General features: G+C 44.6%; 1 protein-coding gene across 1 annotated transcript; it reads right to left on the bottom strand.

Annotated features, from left to right (window-relative positions):
* Window positions 1–895: 895 nt before the first annotated feature.
* On the bottom strand, window positions 896–10,148 carry Fam71d (family with sequence similarity 71 member D). Its single transcript, XM_004649269.2, has 4 exons — window positions 9,999–10,148; window positions 4,150–4,349; window positions 2,068–2,620; window positions 896–1,138 (listed from the first exon to the last, which is right to left on the bottom strand). Exons 1-4 carry the CDS (start codon window positions 10,146–10,148, stop codon window positions 896–898), a joined length of 1,146 nt encoding a protein of 381 aa, XP_004649326.2.
* Between the last annotated feature and the right edge of the window lie 247 nt (window positions 10,149–10,395).

Here is a 10,395-nt window from a genome sequence, read left to right as displayed (position 1 = left end):
GGTTTGAGGCTCGATTCACCAGAACCCACATAAGACATAAGCCCGATGCACAAGGTGGCACATGCATCTGGAGTTCATTTGCAATGGCTGGAGGCCCTGGTGCGCTCTCGCTTTCTCCTCTTTCTCTCTCTGTCTGTTACTCTCAAATAAATAAATAAAAATAAACAAAAAAGTTACTATTCCTGTCCTTAAGGAATGTTCATTGGATCCTTCACAAATTACTCTCAGTTACATATAAAGATAACTTGCTGTTTTCCCATTCTGTTGCTATGCATATATGCATGTTGTATATGTATGCATTCAGAATTATTTACTTGGCTGATATTTGCAATGGCTATGGAGCTTGGAACCCTATTCCCTAGAGCTTGATGCTTTCTCAGTTCTTTGCCCAAATGTCCCTTCTGTGTGTAACCTGCCCTTTCTGTGTGTAAAATATCCCTCTGCCTTCCTCAACTCATGCTCTTCCCCACTCCCATCCTTTCTTTCATTCTCTCATCTCCACCTTAGATTTTAGCACAGCACACTCCAGCTGGCATAATGCATTTTGTTTATGATCTGTCTCTTCCACTGGAACAAAACACTTGGAGGAATAGGGACTTATTTATTTTTTTATTTTTTTACTGTTGTATCCCCATGCCCAGCATTCACAAGATGACTAGTAAATGTTGAGTGAATGAATCATACTTTCCCATTGAAAATTACTTTTGTTGCTTCAGTGGAGAAGAAATTAACATTCCTCTGTGATTGAGGCAATGGTGCCATTTCATTTTCTTCTAGCTTATACCAACAATAATTCAGTCACATATATCTGAGAATCTTCAGAGACAAATGCTTGAGTTATACCTGTTTATATTACTGTGTACCTTAGAATGCCCACAGAGTTTTCCTGTGCTTCTCACCTGGACTCGGCAGCCTTGAGAGCTGTGTCCTTACATTCAGTCATCTTTTCTTCAGAGGTTTCCACACCCATCTTTTTGAAGATGCTTTCCTCACTTTTTATGGGAGTCAAAGTGGTCTGGAAACATCTTTCACCTTGAATAGTCAGTGTTATGTTTGAGATGGTGACACGTTTTGGTGATTCTTGGAGATCTTTCTTACTTATTGAATTTCGCAGACACCCAGGCTTCAGAACATTTTCCTTTGAAAGTAACAACAGTAGGAAATCAGGTATCAGAGGAGCGTCATACAGACATGAGCTGTTCATGGAGCAGGGAGAGTCACGTCACTCACGCTCACCACGTGTGCACAGGTTCAGATCAGGGGTCAGAGGAGCGTCACACAGACATGATCTGTTCATGGAACAGGGAGTCACGTCACTCACGCTCACCGCGTGTGCACGGGTTCAGATCAGGGGTCAGAGGACCATCACACAGACACGAGCTGTTCATGGAGCAGGGAGAGTCACGTCACTCACACTCACCGGTTGTGCACGGGTTCAGATCAGGAAGAGAGGCACGTGACTATTTGAGTGATCTGGGAGTAGAGCAGGCCTTGGTTGCCATGCCACCTGCCTCCAGTGCCTGTCTGCGCTGTTCCCAACAGCCGTACCACACCATGCATTGCTTCTCACATGAACCTGGGAACCTATGCACACGGGGTGAGTGTGAGTGAAGTGACTCCCCCTGCTCCATGAACAGCTCATGTGCGTGTGATGCTCCTCTGATCCCTGATCTAAACCTGTGCACATGTGGTGAGTGTGAGTGATGTGACTTTCCATGCTCCATGAACAGCTCATGTCTGTATCATGCTGCTCTGATACCTGATTTGAACCCCTGCACACACAGTGAGTGTGAGTCTAACCTAGTTCTCCAGGTTCTGACCCATAAGTTCTTTCCTTCATTTTAGTGCCCTCTGATTTTTCTGATTCTGAGGTGGGAGAATGATCACTGCCTATTGATGGAAACATCTTAGAACTCCTCTGTTCCAGGTTCAGGGGTTCAATCTCATTGTTTCCATGACTCAGTCAGCTCCACAATCTTTAATCTTTAGCGATGACTGACAAATGTACTCTTGGCCACTGCTCCAGCGCTCGGTCATCAGGGAATGAACGTCTCACAACTCACATACCTTTTCCTCCTGCTTGGCCCTTATTATGTCGTCGTTTTCAAATACCACTGTGACCCCTGAGGCGTGTATGGCGCCAGAGCCGCGTGCGACTTCCATGGCTTCTATGAGTTCTGTGACTTCCGTGACAATTTTTATATCTGGAATCTCCTCGGCCACATCTTCCGGACTATCTGTGATATCGGTGACATCAGTGACGTCTGTGATCTCTGAGAAGTCTGCGCTCTCCAGGACATGGGCAGAGGGTGGGCGAGCAGGTCTGGGTGGGGGCTGCAGCTCTCTGAAAGCAGCCACGTCCGTGATGTCTGCAGAGCCTGTGACGTCCGTGCTGTTGGTGATTTCCGAGAGGCTTGAGAACGTGGACACTTGGGACGCTTTGACTCTGTCCTTACTCAGGAGGGAGATGAGGTGTACCCACCGAGAGAACAAGGCTTCTTGCTTCCGCAGAGGAGCGCACAGCTGCAAATAGTAGGCCCGGCCATTTGCTAGCTTGACTTTCAGGCGCATGTTCTTCCAGTCGTGCACAGACAGCTTCACCAGCTGCAGAGGGAGAGACCTGCGAACATGCGCAAATGTAACATCATCTGGAGAACTTGGTTCCAAGACCCAGAGAAAGCCTTCTATTTTATTTTTTAAATTTTATAGTAGCTTGGAGAGTGAGACAGTTAACAGGCATGTGCCTGATGTCACTGAAATACTAGAATGCTTGGGCTGTAGAGATGGCTTAGCGGTTAAGCGCTTGCCTGTGAAGTTTAAGAACCCTGGTTCGAGGCTCGGTTCCCCAGGACCCATGTTAGCCAGATGCACAAGGAGGCACACGCATCTGGAGTTCCTCTGCAGTGGCTGGAGGCCCTAGTGTGCCCATTCTCTCTTACTCTCTTTCTCTCTGCCTCTTTCTCTCTGTCTGTTGCTCTCAAATAAGTAAACAAATAAAAATATAGTAGAATGCTCATCACTCACTAGGAGAAATTGCTGGTCTTGATTAAGTTTAAATAAGTTTAGGCTCAGACATCATGGGAAATGCAAATCAAAACTACATTGAGATTCCGTCTTGTCTGAGGAAGAATGGCTATTATCAAGAAAACAAAAAACAAATGCTGGCAAGGGTGCAGGGAGAAAACAGAGCCCTTATTTCCTGCTGATGGAGATGTAAATTAGTGCAGCCACTGTGCACACTAAAATAGAACTGCCATAGAATTGAGTGATACTTGCTCCTCGGTGCATAAAGCCAAAATGTCAGCACATGCCAGAGATACCTGCACAGTGATGATGATCAGGGCAGATTCACAATGGGCAAGTCATGGGATCAGCCTGGGCCACATCAATTGATGAGTGGATGAAGGAAATGCGTTTACACAATGGAGTTCTATTCAGCCATAAAGAAGAATGGAATTATGTCATTTTCAGGAAAATGACTGGAATTGGAGGTCATGTTAAGTGAATAAGCCAGACTCAGAGAGACAAAAACAAAACAAAACAAAAAACCAAAAAACAAAAAACAAATACTGCCTGTTTTCTCTCATGAAGAATTTTTTTCTCTTATATGAGGAATCTAGACTAAAAATAAAAAAGACTGAAAGAAAAAAAGGGGGACTATATGAGATGAAGAAGTGGGCTGGGGTGGAGGAGGGGAGAGATAATAATGGAGGAGGGGGAATATGATCCAAGTACTTCATATATATGTATGAAACGTCACGGTGAAACCTGTTACTTTGTATACTCAATACACAGTAAGACAAACCATGTTTTGAAAAGCCGAGGCTTAAAGAAGTCAAACAATTTGCTGGAGAGCATAGACCAAGTTAGTGGCTGGGACAAGACCGGAGCTGTCTGCTGACGGAAGAACACAGGGGGTGCGCAGTTTAACACAGGTCTTCAGCTCCTGTTATTTATGTTGACTTTTATTTTTAAAATACACTGCTAGTTTGACTGCCGTTGTACTAAATTATTTTTCTGGAGTTGAAGGACACTCCTTGGCCATGTCAATCAGACAGTGGTCAAGAGACCCTCCTTGGGAGCAGTTGCCATCTTCAGCGCCACAGGATAATATCCCTTTTTGGAGAGATTATCCGCCTTGGGACTCACCTGGTGAGCACTAGCTTCTCTGTGGAGGGAGATGTCAAGAGGCTTTTAAAGAGTGGTTCTGTATCTTTTTGGGCAGCAGGGGTCAAATGTGCCAACAGCATCACGTTGGGTGTCTTGTAGTCGGGACTGGAAGAGCAGATGCCTACAGTCACCCAGTTTGCTCGGTTATGCAAGTATATGGATTCACCTCTCCTGTTGACCTGAGTACAGAGGACAGGAAAAGAGATTTTTTTTTGACAAGAGTCATGAACCTGGCACTCTTGCTCATCAGAGCAGTTTAAGGGAGGTCAGAAGTTAAAGGGGAAATGAACCATGACACCTCCATTCCTTTACTGGTTCATGTGATGTTTTGGAAGTATTAGTGTGAGCGGATACAGAAGCCTGGTTTGTGGGGGGTCTGCTGGTGATGGCAGATGTTAAATAAAGAAATATTACAGAGTGTTAGCAAGTATAGCTTCAGAGTGCTATGGGAACTGGGAACACAGGACTGGATGTAGCTGGTGATGTGCTGGTAAACATTTTAAGAGCTCTAGGAAGATATATTTACACATCAGTTTATTTGAAAGCTGGGCACACAGTGTTATTTTGTTTAAACTTCATAGAACCAAGTGACATCATCCATAAACCTTTGCTCAAAGCTTGTGTCCATAACCATGGGGCCATAAATAATAATAAAATGAGGTTTAAAAAATATTTTTAGCCAGACATGGTGGTGCACACCTTTCATCCCAGCACTGGGGAGGCAGGGGTAGGAGGATCACTGTGAGTTGGAGGCCAGCCTGGGACTAGAGAGTGAGTGTCAGGTCATCCCGGACTCGAGTAAGACCCTACCTCAAAAAAAATTTTTATTTACTTATTTGAGAGAATGGGTGTGCCAGGACCTCCTGCTGCTGCACGTTCTCCACTTCATGCACACTGAGAAATCAAACCCAGCCTGGCAGGCTTTGCAGGCAAACTTTAACTCCTGAGCAATCTCTGCATCCCATCATGAAGTTTTTCAAAAAGCAAACTTCCAGCCGGGCATGGTGGCGCACGCCTTTAATCCCAGCACTTGGGAGGCAGAGGTAGGAGGATCGCCGTGAGTTCAAGGCCACCCTGAGACTCCATAGTGAATTCCAGGTCAGCCTGGGCTAGAGTGAGACCCTACCTTGAAAACTCCAAAATAAATAAATAAATAATAAAAAGCAAACTTCATTTGCTGGGAAGATGGCTGTGTGAGTAAAATGCTTGCTTTGCACAATATGAGGATCCGAGTTTAAATCTCCAGCACCCAGCACCCACCTCGGTGCCAGGCAAGGCAGCGCACATGTGCAGTCCCAGCTCTGGCGAAGTGGAGACAGGGGTCTCTGGGACTTGAGGGTTGGCTCGTCTAAGAAATTTCGTGAGCTCTAGGGTTAGCAAGAGACCCCATCTCAAAAATTAGGGTGGAAAGAGATTAAGGAAGGCACATTTGGCCTTTATACATGTGCACACACATGTGCGCACACATACATAATACATGCATATCACATACATACACAGGCAAAAAAGTAATTATGAAGTTTGCATACATTATTGTTTTTGTTTTATATATAATGTAATTGTAAGTGGATATAATTTCATTATTATAACTAGTTTTTGAAGCACTGGAAATTGAACCCAGGGCCTTATGCATGCAAAGCATTTACTGTTGAGCTATGTCCCTAACAATATAATTTAATTTTTAAAAAAACTTTAAATTTTTATCTTTAAATTTTATTTATTTACAAGAGAGAGAGAGAGGTAGATATAGAGAGAATCCTTCACCAGGGGCTCTAGCCATTGCAAACAAGCTCCAGGCACATGTGCCACCTTGTACATCTGGTTTTATGTGGGTCCTGGGGAATTGAACCTGGGTCCTTTGCAAGCAAGTGCCTTAACTGCTAACCCATCTCTCCAGCCCTAGTTTAATTTTTATTTATTTAGTTGAGAGACAAAGAGGCAGAGAGAGAGAGAGAATGGGTGTGTCAGGACATCCAGCTACTGCAAATGAACTCCAGATGCATGTACCACCTTGTACATCTGGCTTACGTGGGTCCTGGAGAATCGAGCCTGGGTCCTTTGGCTTTGCAGGCAAGTGCCTCAACCATTAAGCCATCTCTCCAGCCCCTAATTTAATTTTTAAAAATGGCTATATTAAGCTGGGCAATGTGGTGCATGCTTGTAAGTCCCAGCTATTCAGAAGGCTGAAGCAGAAGATTGCTTGAACATAGGAACTTGTGGCCAGCTTGGGCAATATAGTGAAACCTTATATAACAATATTATCAGTTATGCTTAACAACCAACTTACAGTCTTCCTGAACACTTGCCAGCAGTCCTGCTCTTGCCTACCCCTCGATCCAGGGTCACAGATGCCTCCTCTGAGGAAGGGACCCTTAGCTGAGGCCTAAACAATGTAGCTGGGTAGAGAGGATATTTCTGGGTGTTGGGACAATCCGTGTGAAAAGCCCTGAATTCAAGAAACCTGAGCAATGAAATCTTTTCAAGTTGGTAAAAGGAGAGATTAGAAAATGGGTAGGCAGAGCCATGAAGGAAACCAAAAAGGCGCTACACTTTTGTTTTTCAATTCAACTGAATAAGTTGGGGCTCAGGCGATGGCTCACTGGGTATAGTGCTTGTTACGCAAGCTTGAGGACCTGAATTTGTATCCCTAGCACTGATGGAAAATGCTGGACCTTCAAAAAATGTGCACTCACATGCATATGAACATGCACTTACAACACACACATGCACTCACAACACACACATGCACACACACATATGCTCACAAAAAAAGCCCAAAACCTCCAAGAGGGTTGGAGAGATGGCTTAGTGGTTAAGATGCATGCCTGCAAAGCCAAAGGACCCAGGTTGCCCAGGATCCACATAAGCCAGATGCACAAGGTGACACATGTGTCTGGAGTTTGTTTGCCGGGGCTAGAGGCCCTGGCACACCTATTCTTTCTCTCAATCTGCTGTCTGTCTGTCTGTTTCTTTCTCTCTCTCTCTCAAATAAGTAGATAAGTAAAATATTTTTTTAAACCCCACAAGGACATTGAGCAGTGTTGCTCAATGGTAAGGAGCTTGCCTAGCATATGCAACACCCTGGGGACCTTTCCTAGTACCCCCCACACCCCCCCAAAAAAACTGCCACTTAAACTAGTTCCAGAAAGAGAGTATTATCCACGCTATTGATCGCCTATCCTAAACACCTTTTTACTTTCTGACCACAGAATCCTGGGTCATTCATTGTCTGCATTTTAGAGCTGATGGCTCAGCTCAGGGTTAAATGTTAATACCCCGAAAGCTGCCACGGTAACACCCCATGACTCATGTCATCGGGCCTGGTGAGGCGCAGCTGAGAGCTTCCTGGTGGCGCAGGGAAAGGTTTCTCAGTTCTCACAAAGATACACCAAGACGAGTCATTTCTCTTGTGCCGCTGGCAGTCACGACTATCCAGTTGACCCGTGATGTCTTGCTTGAGAGTGACAGAGCAGAAAGAGAACCCAGGTCTTTCAGAGTGAGCGAGTGTTCCGCGTGCCTCCCTCCTACTTAGATAATTGCTTCGCTCTCTCACCGGAACCTGCTGTCAGGAATCTTGGTAGCTGGTTGAACACTACCCAGGATGGGTTGTGCATCTTGAAGGGCATGGCTTCAATGATATGGGACTGGGTCTGATCTAGACTGCTAACTCCTTCCCTCTCCAGGGTGAGGCAAGTGCTTTGAAAAGGGCACAGAGTGAGAGATCATTTCTAGGAAAGAAGCATCTGGAAGGCGAAGAATATAAAATTACGACTTGTCATGTGCTCTGGGGTGTCACTGTTCCGGAGGCTTCACGCTGGTCCTCACGTGGCAGAGAGCATGTCTACACAGCACGAGGTGTCCCTGCCTTTGAAGAGGCGTCTGTAACCCTAGTCATCCTCTGCTGTGGAGGTAACTGAGTGTGCTGGAGTTAGAAGCAATGGCTCAGTTTTCAATGTTAGATAAGCTACACCATTTCTATGTGGTGATAGACATGGGTCACCCGGCTGAGCTCCTTTCCGCATTTTTTTTTTTTTTTTTTGCCTGAATATCCTGATGGTTAGTGTTTACAGGAAGGCAAATACTGTTTCCAGATGCACTAACATAGTTTCAGTCTAAATGTAGGTGCCTTTAAAAAAAATTATTATAAAAAACCACCACATTTAAACTGGGCGTGGTAGCTCACGCCTTTAATCCCAGCACTCTGGGAGAGGTAGGAGTTCGAGGCCAGGCTGAGACTACATAGTGAATTCCGGTTCAGTCCTTGGGCTAGAGTGAGGCCTTACTTTGGAAAACAAAAGCAAAACAGAACCAAAGGAAAAAAAACAACAACAACCCATATTCATTGTGTGTGCAGGGGGTGGGTGGGTGTATTAATTGGCATACATGTACCATGGTACACAGGAGAATTTGGATCACAGATGCATATACCACTTTGCATCTGGCTATATATATGTGCTGGGGAATTGAATCCAGGCCAACAGGCTTTGCAACATATGCCTTTAACTGCTGAGCCATCTCCCCAGCCCTTGTAGGTACATTCTCTGAGAAGGAAGCTTTTCTCTCTGACAAGACAGCGACATTCTCCCTTCAGAACTAAGAGCTAAGATGCATTTTATTTTATTTTTCAATTTTTTTTTTATTTATTTGAGAGCGACAGACACAGAGAGAAAGACAGATAGAGGGAGAGAGAGAGAATGGGCGCGCCAGGGCTTCCAGCCTCTGCAAACGAACTCCAGACGCGTGCGCCCCCTTGTGCACTAAGATGCATTTTAATCTTTAGTTTTCCACATGTGGTTATTTTTTGAATGCTAGGGATTTGAACTCGGGCTTTGCACGTGGTAGGCAAAGCCTGTGTCACGTGAGCTACATCTTCAGCAGTCCCTGGTGTTTTTCTTTAAAACATAAGTGTAGGGGCTGAGAAGATGCTCAGTTGATCAAGCACTTGCCATGCAAGCCTGAGTACCGGGGTTTGGAACCCCAGTACGCATGTGAAAGCTAGACACTGTTCCCCGTGTTTGTACCCCAGCCATTCCTACAGGCTAGGAGGAGGCGGCTGCTGGTGACAGGAGAATCCAGCAAGAAGCTCAGGGCAGATCGCTTGCCCAAAGCAGCAGTGAGCATGTGAGACTCGGCCTCAAAGGAGGCGGAAAGTGAGCACTGACACCTAAAAGTTGTCCTCTGTCCCCTACACATGTGCCATGGCACAGACACGCCTGCCCTCACAAACACACGAACACACATAAATACACACCACACAAAACATAACGCACACCCTATACACATACATACCTATGTACATACCTATATACATATATACCTATGTATGTATATGTATACATGGTATACATGTCTAAGAAAGTATATGTGAATGTTTTTCCATGATGATATTCTAAAAATCATTGTGTTTAACTCAGATTATTTTACAATGACAATTACAGTAGAATTAGGGTATAATTACTGCCAATGACTTGGTTGAGAACATTTGAAATGACTGTCCCTTTAACACTGATTATTTCAGGCTATTTATAGTTCCAAAACTGTTATTCTTTTTTTTTCTCTTTTGGTTTTTTGAGGTAGGGTTTCACTGTAGCCCAGGCTGACCTGGAATTCACTATGTAGTCTCAGGGGTGGCCTTGAATCACAGCGATCCTCCTACCTGTGCCTCCCGAGTGCTGGGACTAAAGGCGTGAGCCACCACACTCGGCTCAGAACTGTTATTTTTAATGGTATCAACACAGTCCTCACCACATTTACAACAATTCTCCTCCCTTTTAGTTGTCTTTGAGAAAGTAAAATATTGAAGTTAATGAAACTTAAGCATTATTTACCTGAATGAAATTGCTCTCTAATATGGGAGGAGATACAAAAGGGGCGTACTCTCCTCCATCCAGCATATTTTTAAGACGTCCTGGTCTATGAGGCTGCGGGATGCAGAGGGCATCTTGCTCATCTGCTGGCTTCCCACGGTTCTTCTTCATGCTCACGCATAAAAGTCGGAAAATTGAGGGAATGGAAAACAAATTAGTACATGCCTCTTATTAATTAATCATGCAATTTTTATAAGTAGTCTGTGATATGCTTGACATTGTGCCAGGCACTTTAGATACATCTAAACCGGGTGAGACCATTTGTGTCTCGTGTAGTTAACACTCCATGGTTGACAGTCAGTAAGCAAACAAAAAAGTTGAATCAGGGCACCTATATAAGCTCTAAAACATGCCAGTA

Source organism: Jaculus jaculus, chromosome 7 (assembly GCF_020740685.1).
Source record: "Jaculus jaculus isolate mJacJac1 chromosome 7, mJacJac1.mat.Y.cur, whole genome shotgun sequence".
NCBI classification, from domain to species: domain Eukaryota; kingdom Metazoa; phylum Chordata; class Mammalia; order Rodentia; family Dipodidae; genus Jaculus; species Jaculus jaculus.
Note: the sequence above shows the minus strand (reverse complement) of the source record. Positions and strands in the feature narration are given on the sequence as shown.

What these genes read in the sequence shown, in the direction of transcription:
- Fam71d (XM_004649269.2), bottom strand. Translation starts at nt 10,148, where the DNA reads ATGAAGAAGAACCGTGGGAAGCCAGCAGATGAGCAAGATGCCCTCTGC. An exon ending in TAGAGAGCAATTTCATTCAG is followed by an intron (nt 4,350 to 9,998) that starts GTAAATAATGCT and finishes CTCTGTACTCAG; the next exon opens with GTCAACAGGAGAGGTGAATC. An exon ending in GAGAAGCTAGTGCTCACCAG is followed by an intron (nt 2,621 to 4,149) that starts GTGAGTCCCAAG and finishes GCATGTTCGCAG; the next exon opens with GTCTCTCCCTCTGCAGCTGG.